The sequence below is a fragment of the Ursus arctos genome, unplaced genomic scaffold (assembly GCF_023065955.2).
Source record: "Ursus arctos isolate Adak ecotype North America unplaced genomic scaffold, UrsArc2.0 scaffold_9, whole genome shotgun sequence".
Classification (NCBI taxonomy): domain Eukaryota; kingdom Metazoa; phylum Chordata; class Mammalia; order Carnivora; family Ursidae; genus Ursus; species Ursus arctos.
In genome coordinates this window covers 78,340,293-78,367,683 of record NW_026623111.1, presented here as the reverse complement: position 1 = coordinate 78,367,683, position 27,391 = coordinate 78,340,293, and the positions used below count along the sequence as shown (strand labels likewise).

The window sequence follows — 27,391 nt, the reverse complement described above, 5'->3', positions numbered from 1 at the left end:
GGAAGTGGGCTGGACTCACGGACCGGCACCCGCGAGACAGCTGACTGAGACCATGAGCCCGGGAACGCGCGCGACCAGACTGAAAACCAGAGCTCCAGAGTGCTCACTGGAACCGGATTAAATCCTAAGCTCAGGAGCGTGCGCATGTCCAAACTGAAAACAGGAGCTCCAGAGCGCACACTCAAACTAGACTGAAACAGAGCTCGGGAGTGCGCATGACCAGACTGAAAACCAGTGATCCAGAGCGCACGCGAACCATACTGAAACAGGGAGCTCGGGAGCTCGGGAGTGCACGTGGGAACGGGGGGGAGGGGCAGCTGGCAGTGTTAGAAGCACAAAGGACAGAGACACGCCGGCCCTGGAAGTGAGGGCTGGGACACAGGCTGTGGGGCGCACATCCCGGGTCGCTGCAGGGTTTTTAGCAGCACTGATAGTAACAGGGTTAAAGTGGCCAAGAGAATTCAGTGGAGAGCAAACTACGATCTCTCTGTTCTGAGACAGAGGCTAGGATACGGCCACTGTTGCTCTGACTCTCAGAAGAGGCACAGAAAACTGCCAGGGAAAGCTGCCAGAGAACAAAAGCCCGGAAATACCAGCTCACATTGTGCCAATCCCCATCCCCCCCTCGCAGGGGATGGGGCAACTCTACCCAAACAGGGTTTCCTGATTATCAGCATGGCAGGCCCCTTGCCCAGAAGGCAGGCTGAAAAATCAGGAAGCCGACATCCCTAAGGTCCCTATAAAACAAGTGCACACTGCCTGTGTCCTGATCAATAACTTGGGCTCTGGGCATCCCCACAACCTCTCCTCATCAAAATGACGAGAAGGAGAAATCCCCCCCAGCAAAGAAGAGATAATGAGTCTGTGGCCTCGGCCACAGAACTGATGGATATGGATATAACCAAATTCTCAGAAATGGAGTTCAGAGTAAGAATGGTCAAGATGATGTGTAGGCTTGAAAAACTATTAATGGAAATACTAACGAGAATATAGAATCTCTAAGGGCAGAAATGAGAGCGAGTCTGACAGAAATTGAAAATGCTATGAATCAAAGGCAGTCTAAACTAGATCCTCTGACAGCCAGGGTAAATGAGGCAGAAAAACGAATTAGTGAATTGGAGGATGGGATGGCAGAAGAGAAAGTTAAAACAGAAACTTGCCTCAAAAAAATCCAATCTCAAGAATGTAGATTACGGGAGATTACTGACTCAATGAAAAGTTCCAATGTCAGAATCATCAGCATCCCCGAGGGGGTGGAGAAAGAGGTCTAGAAGAGATATTTGAACAAATTGTAGCTGAGAACTTCCCTAACCTGGCAAAGGAAACAAGCATTCGTGTTCAGAAAGCAGAGAGGACCCCTCCCAAGGTCAATGAGAACAGACCTACACCACGTCACGTCATAATGCAATTCGCAAATATTAGATCCAAGGATACAGTATTGAAAGCAGCCAGGGGGAAGAAAATCCTTACATACAGAGGGAAAAATATCAGAATAGTGTCAGACCTGTCTACAAAGACCTGGCAGGCTAGGAAGAGTTGGCAGGGTATTTTAAAAGCTCTATCTGAGAAGAACATGCAGCCAAGGATCCTATATCCAGCAAGGCTGTCATTCAGAATTGATGGAGAGATAAGGACCTTCCAGGTTCGGCAGAAACTGAAGGAATTCATAACCACCAAACCAGCCCTACAGGAGATATTAAGGGGGGTTCTATAAAAGTAAAAAGGCCCCAAGAGTGATACAGAACAGAAATTTACAATCTATAGAAACAAAGACTTCACAGGAAACATGACACCATTAAAATCATATCTCTCAATAATCACTCTCAATGTGAATGGCCTAAATGCTCCCATAAAACGCCACAGGGTTGCAGATTGGATAAAAAGACATGACCCATCCATTTGCTGTCTGCAACAGACTCATTTTGAACCTAAAGATACATCCAGACTGAAAGTGAAGGGATGGAAAACCATTTTTCATGCAAATGGACCTCAAAAGAAAGCTGGGGTAGCAATTCTCATAACAGATAGATTAGATTTTAAACTAAAGACTATAATGAGAGATACAGAAGGACACTATATTATTCTTAAAGGATGTATCCAACAAGTGGATATGACAATTATAAATATCTATGCCCCCAACAGGGGAGCAGCTAGATACATAAGCCAACTCTTAACCAGAATAAAGAGACATATAGATAATAATACATTAATAGTAGGGGACCTCAACACTCCGCTCTCAGCAATAGACAGATCACCTAAGCAGAAAATCAACAAAGAAAAAGAGCTTTGAATGACATACTGGAACAGATGGACCTCATAGATATATATAGAACACTACACCCCAGAACAACAGAATACTCATTATTTTCAAATACACATGGAACTTTCTCCAGAATAGACCATACAGTGGGTCACAAAACAGGTCTTAACCAATACCAAAAGACTGAGATTACTCCCTGCATATTCTCAGACCACAATGCTTTGAAACTGGAACTGAATCACAAGGAAAAATTTGGAAGAAACTCAAACACTTGGAAACTAAGAACCATCCTGCTCAAAAATGATTGGGTAAACCAGGAATTGTTTAAAAATCACTTTAAACAATTTCTGGAGACCAATGAGAATGAAAACACATCGGTCCAAAACCTGTGGGACACTGCAAAGGCAGTCCTAAGGGGAAAATACATAGCCATCCAAGCCTCACTCAAAAGAGTAGAAAAATCTAAAATGCAGTTTTTATATTCTCACCTCAAGAAGCTGGAGCTGGAACAGAAGAATAGGCCTAACCCACTCACGAGAAGGCAGGTGATCAAGCTTAGAGCAGAGATCAATGAATTAGAAACCAGGAGTACAGTAGAGCACATCAACAGAGCTAGAAGCTGTTTCTTTGAAAGAATAAATAAGATCAATAAGCCACTGGCCAGGCTTATTCAAAAGAATAGAGAAAGGACCCAAATTAATAAAATTATGAATGAAAGGGGAGAGATCACAACCAACACCAAAGAAATAGGAAGGATCATTAGAAACTTTTATCAACAGCTTTATGCCAATAAATTAAACAACCTGGAAGAAATGGATGCCTTCCTGGAAACCTATAAACTACCAAGACTGAAACAGGAAGAAATTGATGACTTAAACAGACCGATTAACTATGAAGAGATTGAAGCAGTGATCAAAAACCTCGCCCAAAAGAAGAGTCCAGGGCCTGACGGATTCCCCGGGGAATTCTACCAAACATTCAAAGAAGAAATAATACCTATTCTCCTGAAGCTGTTTCAAAAAATAGAAACAGAAGGAAAACTACCAAACTCATTCTATGAGGCCAGTATTACCTTGATCCCCAAACCAGGCAAAGACCCCATCAAAAAGGAGAATTACAGACCAATTTCCCTGATGAATATGGACGCCAAGATTCTCAACAAGATCCTAGCTAATAGGATCCAAAAGTACATTAAAAGGATTATCCATCAAGACCAAGTGGGATTCACCCCTGGGATACAAGGGTGGTTCAACACTTGCAAATCGATCAGTGTGATAGATCATATCAACAAGAAAAGAGTCAAGAACCATATGATCCTCTCAAGTGATGCAGAAAAAGCATTTGACAAAATACAACATCCTTTCCTGATTAAAACCCTTCAGAGTGTAGGGATAGAGGGTACATTCCTCAATTTCATAAAAACCATCTATGAAAAGCCTACATCGAATATCATTCTCAACAGGGAAAAGCAGAAAGCCTTTCCCTTAAGATCAGGAACACGACAAGGATGCCCACTCTCGCCATTATTATTCAACATAGTACTAGAAGTCCTTGCAACAGCAATCAGACAACAAAAAGGGATAAAAGGTATCCAAATTGGAAAAGAAGAAGTCAAACTGTCTCTCTTCGCAGATGACATGATACTCTATATGGAAAACTCAAAAGACTCCACCCCCAAACTACTAGAACTTATAGAACAATTCAGTAATGTGGTGGGATACAAAATCAATGCTCAGAAATCAGTTGCATTTCTATACACGAACAGTGAGACTGAAGAAAGAGAAATTAGGGAATCCATTCCATTTACATTAGCACCAAAAATCATACATTATCTAGAAATTAACTTAACTAGAAACTACAAATTCTAGAAACTACAAATCACTCTTGAAAGACATTGAAGAAGACACAAAAAGATGGAAAAATATTCCATGCTCATGGATCGGAAGAATTAACATAGTTAAAATGTTTTTGCTACCCAGAGCAATCTACACTTTCAATGCCATCCCGATCAAAATACCAATGACATTTTTCAAAGAACTGGAACAAACAGCCCTTAAATTTGTGTGGAACCAGAAAAGACCCCGAATCTCCAAGGAACTGTTGCAAAGGAAAAACAAAGCTGGGGGCATCACGTTGCCAGACTTCAAGCTATACTACAAAGCTATGATCACAAAGACAGCATGGTACTGGCACAAAAACAGACACATAGACCAATGGAACAGAATAGAGAACCCAGAAATGGACCCTCGGCTCTTTGGGCTACTAATCTTTGACAAAGCAGGAAAAAACATCCAGTGGAAAAAAGACAGTCTCTTCAATAAATGGTGCTGGGAAAATTGGACAGTTACATGCAAAAGAATGAAACTTGACCACGCTCTCACACCATACACAAAGATAAACTCCAAATGGTTGAAAGACCTCAATGTGAGACAGGAATCCATCAAAATCCTAGAGGAGAACATAGGCTGCAACCTCTTTGACATCGGCCACAGCAACTTTTTTCATGACACATCTCCAAAGGCAAATGAAACAAAAGAAAAAATGAACTTGTGGGACTTCATCAAGATAAAAAGCTTCTGCACAGCTAAGGAAACAGTCAAAACAACTAAGAGGCAGCCCACGGAATGGGAGAAGATATTTGCAAATGACACTACAGATAAAAGACTTTTATCCAAGATCTACAAAGAACTTCTCAAACTCAATACATGTGAAACAAATAATCAAATCAATAAATGGGCAGAAGATATGAATAGACACTTTTCCAATGAAGACATAGAAATGGCTAACAGACACATGAAAAAATGTTCAAAATCATTAGCCATCAGGGAAATTCAAATTAAAACCACATTGAGATACCACCTTACACCAGTTAGAATGGCAAAAATGGACAAGGCAAGAAACAACAAATGTTGGAGAAGATGTGGAGAAAGGGGATCCCTCTTTCACTGTTGGTGGGAATGCAAGTTGGTACAGCCACTTTGGAAAACAGTGTGGAGGTCCCTTAAAATGTTAAAAATTGAGCTACCCTATGATCCAGCCATTGCACTACTGGGTATTTACCCCAAAGATACAGACGTAGTGAAGAGAAGGGCCATATGCACCCCAATGTTCATAGCAGCATTGTCCACAATAGCTAAATTGTGGAAGGAGCCAAGATGCCCTTCAACAGATGACTGGATTAAGAAGATGTGGTCCATATATTCAATGGAATATTACTCAGCCATCAGAAAGAACGATTACCCAACACTTACAGCAACATGGACGGGACTGGAGGAGATAATGCTAAGTGAAATAAGTCAAGCAAAGAAAGACAATTATCATATGGTTTCACTCATTTATGGAACATAAGAAATAGGAAGATTGGTAGGAGAAGGAAGGGAAGAATGAAGGGGGGGTAAACAGAAGGGGGAATGAACCATGAGAGACTGTGGACTCTGGGAAACAAACTGAGGGCTTCAGAGGGGAGGAGCGTGGGGGATTGGGATAGGCTGGTGATGGGTATTAAGGAGGGCACATATTGCATGGTGCACTGGGTGTTATATGCAAGTAATGAATCATGGAACATTGCATCAAGAACTGGGGATGTACTGTATGGTGACTAATATAACAAAATAAATATTATTTTAAAAAAAAATAAATTTTTTTTAAAAAGTTCCTGTTCTTTGGAACTTGAAAATTAGCAATAAAATCATGGGCCAGATGTTTATGATATGCTATATGAATATATCAGTCTATGTTCTGAAATATGCTTTAAAAAGATGAATCATAAAAAGGTAAATTAGATAAACTTATTTTAAGTGTAAGAGTAATCATCTTCAGACACACAAATACACAATACACAAAACTGCACCAATTTTCTCAGTAATAGATACTAACACCTAATTATTCCATTCCACTACCTCCCTGCCTCCCACAAATCAAGAAACAAAATACAATAGTTACTATACTTAAAAAAAAAAAAAAAAAAAACACTGACCTCAGAGGGTAACTCTTCTAAAGTCTTAACCCAAACTATCTGAGACGAGAAGTATCTTTCTTTTTATTAACAGCCTTAACACTGTAACATCATAACTACAAAAGTACAGAGCAACAGTGGTCTGGGGCTAGGAGGGCACCTGCACATTCCTCCTAATCTCCTCCTGGGAAGAGAATCAGAGGGAAATACCAGTCAAACGGGCACATCTTAGCCAGATTTACTGCCCTCGGACAAGGCAACCTATTCATGACAAAACTGCTTTCACCACCAGCAAATGCTCCGTGACCTAGTTGTTATTACTTAAATATCTGAATTTAGTATCTCAGGCCTGTCTGCTCTGTAAAATCGTTCCAGGAAAACAAAGATCATTTAACAACATGGGTCATTGAATTTCTAGGTCACTTAACAGTTGCTGAAAACACACAGGTGATAATAATTAAATCAATTAATAAGATAGTTTACCAAACATGTAACTTAATTTGAGTTACCAGATTTACTGGAGAAACTGTCTTTCGTATATTGTGCTCCAGCTTTCCCAAATAATACCATCCTTTAAATTACAGTTCCAGCTCAACTTCCAGGACTCTGCTCTTATTCTGTCCACCACATTACTAATCCAGCAGCGTGATTCCTCCCCTTCAAGGCGAGCTTAAAGTTACTAGATTCACAGATACATATTTCTGTAGATTTCTTATTTTCAGTCCTGTTTCCCCAATTAGACTAAAGGCAAGTTCTTTCTCTTTTCCCTAATACATAACTTAAATACAGAGTACCACACAGCACACTATACTTTAGAAAGATTCATCTAATTCTGTGAAATCACTGAATGATTTCAAAGTCACATTAGTTAATTATTAAATATTTTACATTGGTAAGAAACTACAGACACAAGACAAGTAAACCTTTGTACCGAAGGAGGAAGGTCAAAAAAAGAACACAATCTTCATATTAGAAGGCAGAGTAAGATGAATAATATAAGAAACATACCGATTTCTCTGGAGGCTCAGAAAAGGGAAAATGATGGAAGGATGGAAGGACGAGGAGAGGTTTCACTTGGAAGACGATTTCTGAGATGAGCCCTTAATGAAAAGTAGAAATTCCACCTGTAGAAGAGAAGGTGTAGGAAACAAAATTAACAAAAGACAGTATAGGAGATGTTCAAGTGACAGTGAATTTTCCGGATTTGTTGAAACACAGTATCACCAGTGAATGAGTGAAATAAAAGCAGCAAAATTTATAGAGATTTATTTAAAGTCTTTACATTCTAGGATAACAAAGTCATACCTAATTTGACAGATTTGTTATGTAACCACTGAAAAAAATTTTAAAGGAAATTCTATAACTTCCCTTTGGAAATCTATTCTGCCAATGGGGTTTGGATGAACTAAAATAAAAAGAAACCAGAAGGTCAATGAGGAAGTTATGAGGGACACACCATTTAAGCAACAGTGAAGAATACCATTTCACACTATCTAGAATGACTATAATGAAAGGAAAAAAGAAAAATAGCAAGTATTGTTGAAAAGTGGAGAAACTTGAGGCCTCATACACTGTTGGTAGAAATGTAAAATGGCGCAGCCATTGTGTCAGTTTGGCAGTTCCTCAAAAATTAAACACAGAGCTCCCACAACTTAGCAATTCCATTTCTAGGTTTATACACAAGAGAATTAAAAATATATGTTCCACACAAAAACTTGTATGGGAATGCTTATGGTAGCATTATTCGTAATAGCCCAACAGTGGAAACAACCTAAATATCCATCACTTGAAAAGTGATACAGAAATTGTGGTATACCCATACAATAGATTATTATTTGGCAATAAAAAGGAATGAAGCAGGGGTGCCTAGCTGGCTCAGTCAGTGGAGTGTGTGACTCTTGGTCTCTGGGTTGTGAGTTTGAGCCCCATGTTGCGTGTAGAGATTACTTAAAAATAAAATCTTTAAAAAACAAAAAAAAACCTGGGGATGCCTGGGTGGCTCAGTGGGTTAAGTGTCTGCCTTCAGCTCAGGTCATGCACCCAGGGTCCTGGAATCAAGTCCTGCATTGGCCTCCCTGCTCAGCAGGGAGTCTGCTTCTCCCTCTCCCTCTGCCTGCTGCTCTGCCTGTTTGTGCTCTCTGTCAAGTAAACAGAAAAAAAATCCTTAAAAAAAAAAAAAAAGGAATGAAGCACTGATACATGCTACAGCACAGAAGAACCTTGAAAATGTTATGCTAAGTGAAAGAAGCCAAGCACAAAAGTCGTACATGTATGTATATTTATGTATGATTCCATTTAAATGAAATGTCTAGGACAGGCAAATCCAGAGAGACAGAAAGTAGATTAGTGGTTGTCGGAGAACAGGCAGGGGGAAATTAGAAAGTATAGGTTTCTTTTGGGGGTGACAGAAATATTCTGGAATTAGTATTAGTGACAGTTGCATAATATTGTGAATATATTCAACAACCATTAAATTGTACACTTACAAATGGTTAAAATGGTGAATTTTATGTTAACTGAATTTTATCTCAATAAGAAAAAGAAGTAGTGAAGAAATGAACTACGGTAACGGTCAGGTGAATAGAAACAAAATGGGTGGAAAGCTAAAGAATTACAATCCACATGTCTTTGCAACTACTATATTTTATCAGAGGTAAAATGCCATCAATTTTAAGATGCACCGTAATATTATCTACCACTAAGAAAGAAAAATACTAACGATTAAACAATGATACCCCATTGATGGTAAGAAGCAATGATATCAGAAATTTTACCTTGCAAAAAAAAAGTGCTTTAGAATCAAGGAAATGTATAATTAGATGCAGGAAATAAAGAAAACATGTAGTTTAGAAACAGAGAAAGATCAAGTTAATGCAGAAACACAATGAATTCAGTTTGGACCATCGTGGGTCCCAAATAAGCTGTTTGGATATTCATGCTGAGATTAATAAGTATTATTTTAAAATTATTCATATATAGGGGTGGCTGGGTGGCTCAGCCATTAAGCGTCTGCCTTCAGCTCAGGTCATGATCCCAGGGTCCTGGGATCGAGCCCCACATTGGGCTTCCTGTTCAGCAGGAAGTCTGCTTCTCCCTCTCCCACTCCCCTTGCTTGTGTTCCCTCTCTCGCTGTCTTTCTCTGTCAAATAAATAAATAAAATCTTTAAAAAATTAAAAAATAATAAATAAATAATAATAAAATTAGTCATATATAGAAATGTAATGGGAGAGAAATAACACTTTTAGATATATATAACACTGGGAATTTCAAAAACTACAAGCAATGGTCAGAAAAGGTAAAGTCAATCTCTCAGGATGACCTTTGTTTTTGTTTTTGTTTTTTTAACATTGGAAGCAGCCCTCACATCCAAAAGCCCAGGAATTTACCATTCTAAAATCTCTTTTCCAGCTTCCTCTCAAGACACTTTTTAGCAGGTTCTTTTGATATTTACAAAAAATAAAAGCAATCTCTATCTTCAAAGAAACTCATCAAAGTGCAACTCAAAAACAAAGGCAGAAAGAAGGCTAATAAGTGCATTAATGGCTACTGTGTATCTGAGGTAAATATTAAATTTGATCAGCATTTATTAAACATGGAGAATTTTTCAGTCTCTGAACTATACCCTGCAGGATTTGAAATGTAAGTAAAATACAACCTCTACAATTAAGGAAGTTGGAGGTGAGAGAGAGGTGCCAAAAAGGGACACAAAGAACACAAGACAGAATAACTTTTGCTTCATTTGGCTATCTATGTGTGAACAGTACAAGACGTGTAAACATGAGTGTTGTGTGGATTCAAAGAGGGAAAACGTTGTACCCAAAAACGAGAACTGGAAAAGGCATGATAGGTACCTGGAGATGTACTTTAAGAATATATTAAAGGTTAAGGACCTCGGGCTGGCTTAGCTGGTAGAACATGCAACTCTTGATCTCAGAGCTGTAAGTTCGAGCCCCACTTGGATGTAAAGCTTACTTTAAAAACTTTTTTTCAATCCTTAAAAAAAAAAAGAAGACTATATTAGAGCTCAATAGGCAGAGATGCAGCAGTAGGGTTCTTTTTTTAAGATTTATTTATTTATTTGAGAGGGGTGGGGGAAGGGAGGGATGTAGGGGAGGGGCAAAGGGAGAAGGAGAGAGAGTCCCAAGCAGACTCCATGTTCAACAGTCATAAGACTACTAACCGGACTTGAAAAAAAAGTATGGAAGACATCAGAGAAACCCTGGCTGCAAAGATAAAAGACCTAAACACTAGTCAGGCTGAAGTGAAAAATGCTATAACTGAGACACAAAACCAACTGGATGTAAGCACAATAAGGACTGAAGAAGCAGAGGACAGAACAGGTGATATTAAAGATAAAATTATGGAAAATAATGAGCTTGAAAATAAGAGGGAAAGGAAATTATTCACGAAGGCAGTCTAAGGGAACTCAGCAATTCCATAAAGAGAAATAATATCCATATCATAGGAGTCCCAGAAGAAGAAGAGCAGGAAAAAGGGTCATGTTTATTTGAACAAATTATAGCTGAGGGGCGCCTGGGTGGTATAGTCGTTAAGCGTATGCCTTCGGCTCAGGGCGTGATCCTGGCATTCTGGGATCGAGCCCCACGTCGGGCTCCTCCGCTAGGAGCCTGCTTCTTCCTCTCCCACTCCCCCTGCTTGTGTTTCCTCTCTCGCTGGCTGTCTCTCTCTCTGTGTCAAATAAATAAATAAAATCTTTAAAAAAAAATTATAGCTGAGAATTTCCCTAATCTAGGGAAGGAAATAGGTATTTAAGTCCAAGAGGTTCAGAGAAATCCCACAAAATCAACAAAAACTAGGTCAACACCACAACATATCATAGCGAAACTTGCAAAATACAAAGATAATGAGAGAATTCTGAGGGCAGCTAGAGACAAAAGATTCTTACCCTACAAAGATAGACCCATAAGGTTAGCAGTAGACCTGTCCACAGAGACCTGGCAGGCCAGAAAGGATGGAATGATATATTCAAGGTGCTAAATGGGAAAAATATGCAGCCAAGAATACTTTATCCAGCAAGGCTGTCATTCAGAACAGAAGGAGAGATAGTTTCCAAGACAAACAAAAGCTAAAGGAATCCATGAACACTAAATCAGCTCTGCAAGAAATATTAAAGGGGAACCTTTAAGCAGGAAAGAGACACCAAAAGAAACAAAAACTAGAAAGGAAAAGAAGCAATCTACAGGAACAGCAACTTTATAGGTAATACAGTGGCACTAAATTCATATCTTTCAGTAATTACTCTGAATGTAAATGGACGAAATGCCCCAACCAAAAGACACAGGGTATCAGAATGGATAAAAAAACAAGACTCACTGACATGCTGCTTACAAGAGACTCATTTTAGACCCAAAGACACCTCTGGATTGAAAGTGAGGGGCTAGAGAACCATTTATCATGCTAATGGACATCAAAAGAAAGGTGGAGGAAGCGAGCCTGGGTGGTTTAGTCAGTTAAGCATCTGCCATCAGCTCAAGTCATGATCTCAGGGTCCTGGGATCGAGCCCCACTCAGCAGGGAGTCTGCTTCTCCCTCCGCCCCTCCCCCTGCTCATGCTCTCACTCTCTCTCAAATAAATAAGTAAAATCTTAAAAACAAAACAAAACTAAGAAAGTTGGAGTAGCCATACTTACATTAGATAAACTAGATTTTAAACCAAAGACTGTAAAAGAGATAAAGGAGGACACTATATCATAATAAAGGAGTCTATACAACTAGAAGATCTAAAAATTACACACACATACACACACACACACACACACACACACACACACACACACATCCCCCTAACTGGGGAGCAGCCAAATCTATAAATCAATTAATAACAAAATAAGAGAAACTCATTGATAATAATACAATAATAGTAGGGGACTTTAACACCCCACTCACAGCAATGGACAGATCATCTAAGCAGAAGATCAACAAGGAAACAAGGGCTTTATTTTTTTTTAAGATTTTATTTATTTATTTTAGAGAGAGAGCGATAGGAAGAGAGAGAAAGAGAGAGCACTAGCAGGGGGGAGAGGGAGAAGCAGGTTCCCTGCCAAGCAAGGAGCCCAAGGTGGGGCTCCATCCCAGGACTCTGGGATCATGACCTGTGCTGAAGGCAGACGCTTAATCAACTGAGCCATCCAGAAGCCCTGGAAACATGGGCTTTAAATGACTCACTGGACTAGATGGACTTAACAGATATATTCAGAGCATTTCATCCAAAGTCCAAAGCAGCAGAATATACATTCTTCTCGAGTGCACATGGAACATTCTCCAGAATAGATCAACATACTGGGTCACAAATCAGACCTCAACCAGTTCAAAAAGACTGAGATCATACCATGCACATTTTCTGACTACAACACTATGAAAGTTGAAATCAACCACAAGAAAAAATTTGGAAAGACCACAAATACATGGATGAAAAAGAACATCCTACTAAAGGATGACTGGGCCAACCAGAAAATTAAAAAAAAAAAAAAAAAGAATTAAAAAATACATGGAAGCAAATGAAAATGAAAACATGACAGTTCAAAACCTTTGGGACACGGCAAAGGAGGTCCTAAGAGGGAAGTATATAGCAATACAGGCCTTCCTCAAGAAGCAAGAAAAGTCTTAAGTACACAAGCTAACCTTACATTTAAAGGAGCTGGAAAGTACACACGTGTACAACAGAATACATTAAAAGAATTTTTATGTAACCACTGATTAATCATAAGCAAAAAAAAAAAAAAAAAAAGCCAAAAAGGAAAATGGATGATAATGAAAACAGACCAATGTGGATGAATCTCACAAACTGGAGTTGAGAGGAAAAAAAAAAGACAAAAGAACATACATACTATGATTACTTCATAGTTTCAATAAGTAAAACTAAACCGTACTGTACAGTGAACGGTGAATCAGAAAGAAATGCACAGAGATGATTAGTAGGCTTGTGAAGGAGAAGGCTGGGTACAGGAAGGATTCTGGGGCAGTAGAAATGTCCTTTACTTTGTATGTTAACTCATCTATGTAAGTTAAATGAACTTTTCTCTACTATTTTATATTTTGCAATAAAAGGGGAAAAAAGCAAACATCTTCAAATAAGCCTTGGGAGCAGTGGCAGTTGGCAGCTGAAATACAATACTATGAATCACCAGAGAAAGGGGCAGAGCTACACAAAAGCAACAAACAGGAAAGTGATTGGAGAACAAAGGGCAGAAATGCAATTTATTCAAAGACAGATTATTACAGAACACAGAGCACCCTGGACAGACGTGGAAGAGCTTCTTTAACCAGAGAGAAACTTCCAAGGCTAGTTTGCCAAAGAAAAATGGGCACCAAGGGCAAAGTAAGCAAATATACTGTTTCCTTATTTGATTCTTGGTTTTTTTGTCTCTTTATAAATTTACTAAAACAAACTTCCTTCAGGATTACTCTCAGAAAGCAGCAATTTAAAGCTAAGCTAAAGGATTTGAGTGAACTCACGCTAGGAATTTAAGGAAATTACCGCAGATTTGCCAAAATACTTACTACAAGAGTGTTCAATTAAATATTACTTATAAAGGCCAAAAAAAGAGAGATTTGAGTACCTACGCTACAACAACAAAATAGAATTTGCATCTGTTAGAAATAAAGTTAGAGAAGAATACAGAAAATATTTATAGTATATTAATCAGTAGAAAAAGTAGATTACAAAGTATTACATACAAAAGATCCCATATAGGATACTGAAAAAAATTACATCAAAATCATAAGATGAGTGATAAAATTACAGGTGGATTTTCTTTTATTCTTATTTGTATTTTGAAACTTCCCATAATTAATATATATTGCATCTGCAATAAAACTAATGATATTTAAAAATATAATTCAAAATTGCATAACTATCAAAAATTATGTATTCATGTGTCAAAGACTGGGAAAAGCATACCAAAAGCAAAAATAGTAGCATTAGAATAGAGGATTATAGGTTTCTTTCCACTTTCCTTTAATGTTACTTATATTTAAAATATTAAATATAATTTTAATCAATTCTAGTATATATAATTATCTGTTAATTATATAATTAATCTCCCTCTCTCCCTCTCTCCCTCTTTCTCAGGTTATTAAATGCAAAGCAGCCATCGCCTGGGAAACAGGCAAGCCCCTATGCATAGAAGAGGTTGAGGTAGCCCCCCCCAAGGCTCATGAAGTTCGCGTTCAGGTAAGTGGGACTTTTCCTAGACGGTACAGATGAGGCACTAAGTGCAGACTTGGCTTCTTCAGGTCAAGCCAGCGTGGCATGACTGAGAGGACCTGGAGTTTTACCTACGGGCAGAACTACATTTTTAGGTCCAGATAAAAAACAGGCATTATCCCAGGAGGATAAATTATTAATTATCAGTTGTTACTGATAACAGGCTCAACATTTATTTGAACTATCTTTATATTAATCATTAGCCCTAAGAATTAGACCAAGGAATTCACTTCAGATGAGAATTAGTTAGATTTTCTTTTTGTTTTCCAGTTGCCAGTTATTGGAAAGTGTTATTAAAAGGAAGATAAAAATGTGGTTCAAAACAAGGGAGAAGAGAGGCCTGAAGTGCTGCAGGGAGCAGTACAAGAGTCCCAGGGGCCCAGAGCGGGGAGAAGTGCAGGCGAGCAGGGAAAGGAGGCCGCACTGAGGAGAGAGAGATCTCAGATGGAAAGTCGGGAGAACTTCTGCATTTCCCCCACAGCTGGCCTGGCTTACATTTTTCCTCAGGGCCACTACAGGACAGGTTTACACATGAGAATGAATAGGATATCCTCATGAGCAGAATCTTGAAGAGCAAGGGGTATGTTAGTAACTAAGACAATCCTTTATCTGATATCTCTTTGAATTATAAAAATCGTATTATTTCTATTTCATTTTATATACTTTCAACAAAATTTGCACAAGCCCTAGAAACCTGTGTTCCCTCCATTCCCTCTTCCTAGAAGATTCTGTTCAACTTTTCCCTATTACCTTTGATTTCTCCCCTCCTGGAGACACGAGCTGCCAATTCCATCTCTTTGTATGATTTCCCAGTGGCAATGAAAGTTAGAAAACAAAGGTTTAGAAGAAAAGAATATATGTTGATATTTTTAATTGTTCTTTTTTTTTCCAAAATGTAATTCTTTTATTGAGCTCCAGGAACGTTGTAAAGTTTCAAGGTGACATTGGGCCTAAAACTACCCTCCTAACAACCCCAGTGATATGACAGAAACAGGCCTCAAGTCTGTGGTTGCCTTGTAGATTATCGCCACTGCCCTGTGCCATACTGATGCCCATCTTATCAATCCTAAATTTAAAGAGGCCATTTTCCCAGTGATCCTTGGCCACGAGGGTGCAGGAATTGTGGAAAGTGTTGGTCCAGGAGTGACCAACTTCAAACCAGGTATGTTCTTCCCTGATTCCAATTAAATGGAAATGTCAGGAAATTTCAAGGACTGATAAAGAGTCCTGGCTTTGCATGCTATAATTGATCTCTCTTTATATAGGGGAACCATCTGTTCCAAAGACAAACTAAGTAAGATATACAATCTATCACAGTCTAACAATGGGACAGAATATGTGAAATCAGAACTAATAAAATCTGGGAAACATGGTCACTTGATGTACACATAGCATTGAGAAACTGTGCTGTGAAGTGAAGGCACAAAGTGGGGCACGAGTGAAAATTTGTAACAACCTCTTCTAAATAAAACAAAAAGAATTTAATATAAAGAATTTAAAGAACGAGGACTTATAGTTAGCTTAAGTGAGAAATATTATGTATGTCCATGTTAGCTTATGTGTCTTTTTGAAACTCTGTAACATAAAAATAATATGTAAATGAAGCTCGGCAATGGCTGTAATCATTTATTTCACATTTTATCACATATTCAGCAGATACTGGAATATGGGCTATGTAATACCCATTTGTCATGTAGGATGACCCATATCATTCTTTCCTCCTTTAATGAGAATGCTCCAAACCTAGATCATCCAAACCTAGATCCATTCCAAACAAGATCAGAGAAACAAACTGTTCCCGGAAGTTTGGCATCCATCAAGGAGTCTGGCCAATGTAGCCCTAGCTCTGCCACTTACTGGATGTGTGACCTCCACCGGTGAAGTCACTTTTCTTGACACAGCTCAGATTTCCGTTTTCTAAAGTGGGGAGAAAAGGTACCCATCTCAAAGGATTGTCTGAGAATTAAATGAGATAGTATGGGCAAGCAGTTAGAAGGGTGCCTAGCACATACTAAATGGTCATCAGAGGATAGAAGCCATTATTAAATTGAAATTGAGTAAAAGGCAGAAAAATACAGAATGTGAGAGTGAACTAAATGGTGACACACGGCAATGACATAAAGTTTAATCTCCATATCCAGCACGTTGTTGTCCACCTCTCCTATTTTATAAGGATATTCTGTGCCACACCGGATGTTTAGAAATGTAAAAAATAATAATAATAATAGTAATAGTCATGATGCAGACAGTTGCAATGACAGCAGAGCCTCAGACAGGACTCTGTAGCTAGTGGTATCAATGCAGATTTGTTGCTTGACTGCCCAGCAGCCAAAAAAAAGGAAAAAGTTAAAAAGCCAGTATATGCAATATTTGGGGGAATCAGCTATGTTGTAAAGCAACAAAATACTATAGCCATCTATATTTTCTGCTGAATATAAAATGTGTATGATAAAAAATAGTGTTTTCTACTGATTAATCTGGCAGAAACTTTTTACAAGCTGTATTTTAGGCACCATCCAACATATGGCCTTTCTTTCCAGGTGACAAAGTAATTCCACTCTACATGCCCCAATGTAGAAAATGCAAGTTCTGTCTGAGTCCACTCACAAATTTCTGTAAAAAACTCAGGTAAGCTCTATACACTGGTTAGACTATAAATTGGTATAAATATTTGGGGAAGTACATTGGCAATACCTGGTTGAAGTTTCCACCCACCAATTCTAGTCCTAGGTGTATACAAGAAACCGTTGCAAAATTACCCAAAGAAACATATGCTAAAATGTGCACTGCAACATTGCTTATAACAGCAATTAAAAATAGCCCAGTGTCCACCAGTAAGAGAATGGATTAACAAATTGCTACGTAGTAACACAATGGAAAACTATACAACGATGAAAAGGATTAAACTTGATCTATATACAACAACATAAAATAATCTTACATACATAATGTTAAGGGAATGAAGCAAGTTGTTGACAAATATATTTAGTAAGATATCATATACAAAATAGTACAATATACAGGGGCACCTAGGTGCTCAGTCCATTTAGCCTCTGACTCCTGACTTCAGCGCAGCTCCTGATCTCGGGATGGTGAGATTGAGCCCCACATCAGGCTCTGCCCTCAGTGGGGAATCTCCTTCTCTCCTTCTCCCTCTCCCCACTCGCACTGCTCTCGCTCTCTCTCAAATAAATAAATAAATCTTTTTAAAAAACACTATATACAGTATAGCTTATGGTTACATCTGTATGTAGAAAAGGTATAAATACATCACTGGAATGATAAATGCCAAACTCCAAATAGTAGCTACTTCTACAGGAAATGAGAGAGGAGTGAAATGAGGTGCAGTAATTTATTCCAAGGCCCCAGATAAAAGTTAGATTTTGAACATAGACAGTCTGATTCCAGAGTCCAAAACCTTTATCACCTTACTCTTTAATGAGACTACATACCAAAAAATCTATTTGTCCTTAATGCCAAATGAAGCTAGTTATTTCAGAAGCTAAACTGTATTACTCCTACATCTAATCCTGTGCCTCAATTTCCTCATCTATAAAATGGGAATAATAATAATGCTTACTTGCAGGATTGTTTTAGATATTTAAAGAATCAATACGCTCTTTTGCAAACTTTTAACAAAATAATAGATTTTGGCAATGACCATCAATTGTAACATCACAAAAAGAGAGAGAATAAGGAATTATGTGTCTCCAGATGAAGGTACACAACACCACCTTTGAAATATTCCTACAAAAATATAAAACCTAAATTAAATCAACCAGTTAGATTGAAAATAAGTTTAGAGGAAATACAGGGATGGAAAAATGTATTAAACCCAATTACAGGAATGCAATCAGAAAAATTCAAATGAGGAAAACTGTACAGGACAAATGACTGTTTCTTCAACAAACAAACTGCAAAGGGAAAAAACAATTAATTCTATCAATTAAAAGAGACTTAACACAGATATCAATGAAATGCAATATGTCAACCTAAAAGAATCTTTTTGAGATACATACTAAAATATTTACAAACGAAAATAGTAACGTGTGAGGTTTACTTCCATGGGAGTGGGTAGGTGCTGGGGGAGGGTCGGTGCTGGAGGTGGGTTGGGGGGTAACAGATGCCAGAAGATCGGCCCTGAGATGGTAACTGTTGAAGCTGGGATATGGTTGCACAAACATTCAATATGCCAGTCTTTCTACTTTTATATACAGTTGAGTTCTCCATAATAAATTTTTTAAAGAATTAATACATACAAAACCCTAAGAGAGTTTCTGGCACATAAAAAGTATTCAATAAAAAGTTTATCATGATTATCTTTAGACTACTTCTGACTATGTATTTAGGTGAAAAGCCTCAAGTCATTTTCTCAATTTTTCTATCTCATAAAATTGTCATAACAAAAATATAACGCCTAACATTTTTTTTCAGGAGTGTAATCAGTGGCCTACTTATTTTCTCTGTTCTGTATCTTTTTTTTTTCTTCTAGTCTAGTCAAAAATCCTCTTGTTGATCAAGAACTAATGGAAGACAAAACCAGCAGGTTTACCTGCAAAGGAAAACCAATTTACCATTTCATGGGGACCAGTACCTTCACTCAGTACACCGTGGTGTCAGATATAAATCTTGTCAAAATCGATGATGATGCAAATTTAGAGAGAGTTTGCCTGTTTGGATGTGGGTTTTCAACTGGCTATGGAGCTGCAATCAACACTGCCAAGGTAAAAGTGCCTCTTCACCAGGTTGCATAAAATAGAATTTTACTAAGAAACAGGGTGATAAAGCCGCTAGTTATTCTTCAAGCCCTACCTCTGTCATTTATTACCTCTGTGGCGTTAGGCAAGTTATTTAACCTCTCTACTCCTACTCTCTGCAATAACATCTCCTACAAATAGTAAGGGGATAATTAAATCATATTACACATGTAGGACATCTGGCCCAGCAGCTGGCATCTAGTTGGCACCCGGTTCATGTTCATTTCTTCTCCTATACTAATATGTTAGATTACAGACCACCCCTGCCTTAAACACAGCATGCTTAAATATGCCCCCTAAATATTAATGCTCACCCTGGCACAGCAGACCCAGTCAAGAGGCAACAGAAACTACAGAAACCCCACCCATCTCCACACAGTCACCTCTGCTTTCTCGCTGATCCTGCAGATTTTTCTCTCCGTCCAACTGGTAATTCATCTCTGCTTCTCATCTTGTCCCTTTGTGGCTCCAAGGGAGTGTGTCTCAGGTGGCAGCCCTGAAGGTGGCAAGATGCATCCCTGAAAGCCCATGTTAGAATCTAGAAGCTTTCACAAACCATTCAATGAGAACCGGACAGATGTCAGTATCACTTGGATGCCTCAAACAACCCCCTTATTTAAACCTCTTTCTCATCAGTCTTCATCCCTTGAGTTCAAACTACAAAATGCAACCAGAGTGGTCTTTCCAAACAACAAATGTGAAGATTCCATTCCCCTTGCATTACTCCACTTTTCTGTCAGGGGGCTAGTGATTCTCCCTAATTCTCCATTCACAGACTCTTCGTTCCCCAAGGCCCGATCCTCAGTATCCCGGCTCCAATCACTGCAGCCCCTAGGTTTTCCATACCTGGCTCTCACCAACACTGCCTGGAAAGCTCCCCCACCTCTTCTGGGTGACTCCATTTTTTTTTTTTTTACTTATCAGAAACCTTCCAGCCTCTTAGGCATGCATTGGGTATCCCTCCCAGTTTCCCCCAAAGTATCTGTGTTTATCTCTGTCTTCCTTCTTATCACACTCTGGAGAAATTTTCCATTCATTTCTCCTTCCTATTAGACTATTCGCTCCTTTTTTTTTTTTTTAAAGATTTTATTTATTTATTTGACAGAGATAGAAACAGTCAGCAAGAGAGGGAACACAAGCAGGGGGAGCGGGAGAGGAAGAAGCAGGCTCATAGCGGAAGAGCCTGATGTGGGGCTCGATCCCATAACGCCGGGATCACGCCCTGAGCCAAAGGCAGGCGCTTAACCGCCGTGCCACCCAGGCGCCGCAGACTATTCGCTCCTTGAGGGCAAGGACTCTCTCCTGTTCATTGCGATATCTTCAGAGCCTAACCCTGTACCTGACACACAGTAGGAACTGGATTATTTTTCAATGAATGAATGAATGAAGCCAGGCTCTTAAGCAAGCTTTAAAACATCTTGATAAGGCTTGATAAGGATAATGTGTACAACTACTGTGTACATTGCCTCAATGAGAAAAATGCCTTTCTCCTCTCAATGACTCAGGCAAATTTTTTTTTTTTTAAAGATTTTATTTATACATTTGACAGAGATAGAGACAGCCAGCGAGGGAGGGAACACAAGCAGGGGGAGTGGGAGAGGGAGAAGCAGGCTCCCAGCAGAGGAGCCTGACGTGGGGCTCGATCCCAGGACTCCAGGATCACGCCCTGAGCCGAAGGCAGACGCTTAACAACTGATCCACCCAGGCGCCCCAAGACTCAGGCAAACTTTTTTTTTTTTTTTTTTTTTTTTTTTTTAACTTATTAATTTTTTTTTTTTTTTTTTTTTTATTAATAATGATTTTTTATTATATTATGTTAGTCACCATACAGTACATCCCCGGTTTTCGATGTAAGGCTCGATGATTCATTAGTTGTGTATAACACCCAGTGCACCATGCAATATGTGCCCTCCTTACTACCCATCACCGGTCTATCCCATTCCCCCACCCCCCTCCCCTCTGTAGCCCTCAGTTTGTTTCTCATAGTCCATAGTCTCTCATGTTTCATTCCCCCTTCTGATTACCCCCCCTTTCTTTATCCCTTTCTTCCCCTACTGATCATTCTAGTTCTTATGTTTCAGGCAAACTTTTGAACACAGTCTCTAGAGAAATATATGTGGAACTATACTGAAAAATCCAAGTACTCCTTTTTATCAGGTTACCTGGAGTTGTTCAAGTGTCAAGGAAATACACTCAGCCTAACCAAAATAAAAAGTTGATCTAATAGTCAGAATATCAAGATAAGACTTTTCACTGAGAATGAGTCAAGTAGACAGGAATGCTACTTTTGGCTATCAGTATATTAAAAATTAAAAATTGTATGGGAAGTCAGACTACAATCTGAAGGCTCCTAGAGGAAGCGTATCATTAACTGAGTAGAGTTAAAAGCAGATGTAACCTTGGCAGTCAAGGCGAAGTCTCCTCTAGATAGCACTGGAAGAATTATTGCTCTTTGGGCCACCTCCCCTTTCCTGAACTCCATGCAGACTATCACCTTCTCCTACTCTAGTCTTTCCTCAGGGATATTAACACTAGAGATTCAGCTACAATTTTCTTTAAAATCCAATCAAAGTTGAAGTAAATTTCTAGGTCCTGTTCTTCTCACTGCTGAGGAACACTTAAACTCCTTCATAGGATGCTTAGGGAAGAGAAGAGAAATGAATCTGATAGGAACAAGTTAAGAGAAGAAATATCAGTAATTCCAGCCAAAAGGCAAGAGCTTAAATGAAGTTTAATCTACTTCTGGGAAGAAAAGTAATGAAACAACTTTGTGTAACTATTGGGAGACCTGCATCCAGCATCACCAGGACTCCTAATTCTTTTTAATTTGTCATATCCTTTACTGCCAAATTAATCACATTTCACAGAGATCTTTGGAAGCATGAAAATGTACCATAACGGTGTTGTCTACAAATAGATAATCATCCACTATGTATAGTTCTATTTTCAAATGGGGAGAGGGGTATTTTATAGTGACCTTCCCCCACTACTGCAATCAAAGGCACTTTTAGACACAGCCATCCAGTTGTTTTAATACAATTAATACAGTGTATTCCAATTACACTGTTGTGAGCTGTGTACAACTACTGTGTACAACATTGCCTCAATGAGAAAAATGCCTTTCTCCTCTCAATGACTCACGCAAACTTTTGAACACAGTCTCTAGAGAAATATATTTGGAACTATACTGAAAACATGCCACAATATTAAATAGTACATTGTGTGTATAGAACAATATTCTGAATATTTGTAAAAAGTGGTTTATTTCACCCTGAGTAGCAAAAGTCAGTGTATACATGCCTAATATCATGCATAAATTTAAGTAAGAGATACACATTCTCTCTATTCCTTAACAGTTTTGTTTCCAATTTAGAATGTATCAGTACTTCCCTTGGGCAGATTCCTCTTTCCCTTTTGTTTATGCTTTAATTCTAACAGTTTCCCATCATCATTAGAAAATATTACTTAAGCATCTCTCCGTGTAGAATTTTTTTACCATTATACCGCTCTACAGAATAATACATTCCAGTTATAGCAACTTTCCTTATCATCTTGTATATTCAGTTTTTATTTAATTCAATGCAACAAACATTTATTAAAGACCCAGCATAGAGAAGACTCTTAATAGCAATGTGGAAGATAATATGCCTTCAAAGAACTTATAGTCTTTTGAAGAAACACACAAATACAAAATCAATCAACCAAGGTAGATTATAAATACAACACAGAAAAAGCAAAAAGGTGGGCACTAATTCCTGATTAAAGAATCAAGAGAAGTTTCAAGGGGAGAGTGTCACTTAAGTCAGGCCTAGAAGTATAGGTCACATTTTAATTAGAGGAAATAAGGTGCGAAGTGCATCAGGCTGAGGAAACAGCAAAACTGAGGATGAGGAAAGGGACTCGCGAGCGTGCTGTGGCTGCAGCAACGGGACTACCACGTAGATGCAGCTGGAAGTCATCAGGTCAGCTCCAAAAACCCTTCAATTTGATGCAAAGAAATTTGGATTTCAGGGGCGCCTGGGTGGCGCAGTCGTTAAGCGTCTGCCTTCGGCTCAGGGAGTGATCCCGGCGTTCTGGGATCGAGCCCCACATCAGGCTCCTACGCTGGGAGCCTGCTTCTTCCTCTCCCACTCCCCCTGCTTGTGTTCCCTCTCTCACTGGCTGTCTTTCTGTTAAATAAATAAATAAAATCTTAAAAAAAAATTTTTTATTTCATTCCATTTAAATTAACTGATGATTTGGGAGGTGAGTTAATTCACATTTAGAGAAACATCAGTACTCATTCAAAACCAACACTAATACAACCAAATAAGGCCTATTAAAAATATAAATTAATTGTGATCTATGGAAAAAGGAAAATAAACCCTTTAAAATGTATGGGTTTTAAAATTTTGTTCTGATAACAGTAAAGGGAAGAGGAAAACAAGCAGATCATTTTCACTTGGGTTTGTTTCTTATGAGCTGACGATTCTAATGACATTCAAATGATCCCCCATATTTAGCCAGTGATCCATGCATTTTCATATTGGCAGATTGCCCCCATTGGCTATATCATTTAGTTTTATGAAGGCCGTCTTTTATTTTTATGTTCCTGCCCCCACCTCACTCTATTCCTTTAAAAAAAAAAAAAGTTAATTTATAATTTTCTTGCCTGCAGGTCACCCCTGGTTCTACTTGTGCTGTCTTTGGCCTAGGAGCTGTTGGTCTTTCCGCCATAATGGGCTGTAAAGTAGCGGGAGCTTCCAGAATCATGGCTATCGACATCAACAGTGAGAAGTTTACAAAGGCCAAAGCCGTTGGAGCCACTGACTGCCTCAATCCTAGAAATCTAGATAAACCCATCCAGGAGGTCATCATTGAAATGACCAATGGAGGTGTGGATTTTGCCTTTGACTGTGCAGGTGGACCTGAAACCATGGTATGTATATTTTTTATAACAGTATATAATAAATTATATTTACTAACATTAATAAACATTGGCAATATGTTTATATTGATATAGTTATTTTATATTAATATTAACATACTTAAATATATATTTATATAGACAATATTTATTAATATTAGATTGTATGCATTGTTAATATTTAATAAATATTAATATTTACTTAGTAGGTTATTAATATTTCTGTATATCCTTCCACATGAAATTCAGCCAAAAGAGAAAACTTAGAAATGAAAATTTTAAAAGAATTGTGCCTATGAGAAATGAAAAAGAAAAAAACAGAAAAGGCAGACTTAGAGGAGGGAAGAAGACAGGTTGACGCATGTCACCCCTAACATCTAGAGGTATTCCACTCCCACTTAAAAGCAGAAAGGTGAGAGGTTAGCAAACTACAAACAATCCAGTCCTGTCCATCAGATCTAAATAAATGGGCTGCAAAATTAGGTTCACATAATAAATCTGAAATTTTCAATATATTCAATATATTAAACACACACACACTGCAAAATTAAAAAGTAGATCTTTTTTCCTAAACACTACAATTCTATATCATTCATATTTCTTCTCTCAGGACAAGCTACATAACTTGCAGGGCCTTCTAAGCACAGGGCCCTGAGCGACTGCACCCGCTGGAGACCCACAAAGCCAGCCCTGTTTATTCTACTCTAGAAAGTGGGGTAAAGAGCCAGCCACACAGACAACACATGGAAAAGTTAGCTTGCCAAACTGCCCAGCCTCACTCTCCAGCGAATGGTCACTTGATGCCTATCTGCTCAAAGACACTAAGTAGAGTTTTGTTTTGTTTTATGAGATGATCAAACAATTTATCGACTAATTATCTGCCCATGGATTCTTATTTCATGAGTGAGACCTGTGGAGTAACTATGACATGACGCCCTTTTATTTACGACTTCACTCAACGTGGCTCCCAAAACCCTCCTCTATGGAGGTTATAAAAAATAGAATTCTGTACTTCAACCTCCCAGCAGCAGGCTTTGTACAGTTTTTCCCCTTGGTTCTTACCCAACTGATGCATTCTCCAGAAGAGAATGGAGATGGGGGGAGGGGGGAACTGCTGAAAGCATCAGCCTCCTTCCCTGGGTCTCTCCTCTCAGAATGGTTCATTGGAATAATGTAACAGCTTAAAGGATGATCTGGCAGGTAATAAGCACTCAGTAAATGTTAGCTATTACTGCAAATTCATGCACTCAGGGCTCCTTATCCTGCACTGCTCCCCTACGTTCAATGCTTTAGACCCTGCTTTTTAAATTATCCTTGGCATCTGCAGCTAACAATGTGCTACATCCATTCCTCCACTTTCCACAGCTCAAATTTTTTTCAAACATTGAAATTCAGCCTATTGACCTTATTTTTCCAGTACAGAGATTCTCAACACTGGCTACACTTTAGAAGTGCCCAAGGAGTTGTTACTATCATTGTTTAATACCAATGCATGAACCATATCCCAGGATATTCTCATGAGTCTAGGGCCCAGGTACCAATTTTTTTACAAGTAACTCAAGTTGAGAACCACTTGATCTAAAACTTGGCAGGTTCTATTATTATTTAAATTATGCAACAGAATTATACCAGCTAATCCAAATAAGAATAGAGGGATTTATTAAATCTCAAAAAGAGCAGCTACCTACCCATCTACCAAGTTTCCATAACTAAGGAAAGCTAAACTTCTCAGGTGTAAAGGAGATTCTAGTAATGTGTGTGAACTTGAGTTCAATGACCACTAATTCTCTAAAGCAGCCGAAAGAATCCAACAGAACAACCAGAAAGTTAAAATAACTGACGATATTATAAAGTTTTGAGAAATAAAAGTAATTCTCATCGGAAGTTATCAGAAGATTCTAAATAAAACCCTGTACTTGCATATAATACCCATTTTTAGCTAAGACATCATTAAGGAGATGAATTTCTTGCTTGAAGCAAAACTCCGGAAATGTAGAAAAGGCAAATGGGGGCACCTGAGTAGCTTAGTCAGCTGGGCATCAAGACTCCTGATATCAGCTTGGGTCATGATCTTGGGGTCATGGGATTGAGCCCCCAGTTGGGCTCTGCACTCAGCAAGCAGTCTGCTCGGGATTCTCTCTCCCTCTGACTCTCCCCCTTCCCCGAGCATGCATGTGTACTTGCCCTCGCGCTCTCTCTCTCTCTCTCAAATAGATGGATACATCTTAAAAAAAAAAAAAGGCAAACAGGAAAAACATTTTAAAACTAAAATAGAAAATAGGAGTCAATGTAAATAGCTACCTTCGGGTAACAAGTAAAGTCTATGAATTTTCCCCTCTCCATGGATCTCTCTATACAGCATAAACAAAAATATTTCCTCCATATAAAAAGTACATATGTATAAGAGTTGCTATTTGGAAATATTTTGAATTGTCAAAAATAAATAAACATTTATTCAAATAAAATTTCAAAACACATTTTCTAAAAGTTCTAGGTCACTGCATCTACCATAGCTAGTAAGACAGACAAAGAAAAGGGGGAGAATTTACTATACTTCAAATTGCTTCTTTTAGGGGCGCCTGGGTGGCTCAGCCACTTAAGCGTCTGCCTTTGGCTCAGGTCATGATCTCAGGGTCCTGGGACTGAGCCCCGCATCAGGCTCTCTGCTCAGTGGGGAGCCTGCTTCTCCCTCTCCCTCTGCTGCTCCCCCTGCTTGTGCTCTCTCGCGCACACCCTCTTGCTCTTTCTCAAATAAATAAATAAAATCTTTTCTTAAAAATTGCTTCTTTCATACAGTGATTGGTGGTGAAAAAAGCTGTACTTCCTATTGAGACTTTTGTAAAAGTAAAAATTGCCCCAACAAGTCAGAATTAAGTTGAGCACTGACTATGGCAAAGGATAGAAAACAAAGTTTACACTTTTCTTAAGATTAGTCTCAAAAGATTTAAATGTTCATCTATTTATCATACAACTTCTTGTGGAATGGCCATCCACAAGTTTGTATCCTTCTCAAATTTCTTTACATTTTCAATCCTTGGCATTTTTGTATTAACCCCAAACTTGCAGTAGGCTAACATAATAAGGTTTTCTCTCTCGTGGGAAGGTCAGTGCAAGTCCCCCGGCCACTGCCTTCCACGCAGTGACTCAGCTACCAAGGCTCAATCAAGTCCACATTTTCAGCTTCACAATCTCCACATGAGGTCATCTGGTTGTTACAGCAGGAGAATGAACAGCTGGCAGGTTGCACAAGAGCTTTTCTGTTTTGTCCACGAAATAACACACATC

At 38.7% G+C, this 27,391-nt stretch overlaps 1 protein-coding gene across 1 annotated transcript in view; it reads left to right on the top strand.

Moving 5' to 3' along the window:
• ADH4 (alcohol dehydrogenase 4 (class II), pi polypeptide) overlaps window positions 1–27,391 on the top strand; it is a 41,081-nt gene that overhangs the window by 8,731 nt on the left and 4,959 nt on the right. The window contains exons 2-7 of the mRNA XM_026509676.3: window positions 13,285–13,555; window positions 14,309–14,410; window positions 15,464–15,605; window positions 16,984–17,071; window positions 18,936–19,167; window positions 23,858–24,118. Of these exons, the coding sequence (XP_026365461.1) occupies window positions 13,538–13,555; window positions 14,309–14,410; window positions 15,464–15,605; window positions 16,984–17,071; window positions 18,936–19,167; window positions 23,858–24,118 (843 nt within the window). The 5' untranslated portion in view covers window positions 13,285–13,537. The remainder of the gene's footprint in view (window positions 1–13,284; window positions 13,556–14,308; window positions 14,411–15,463; window positions 15,606–16,983; window positions 17,072–18,935; window positions 19,168–23,857; window positions 24,119–27,391) is intronic.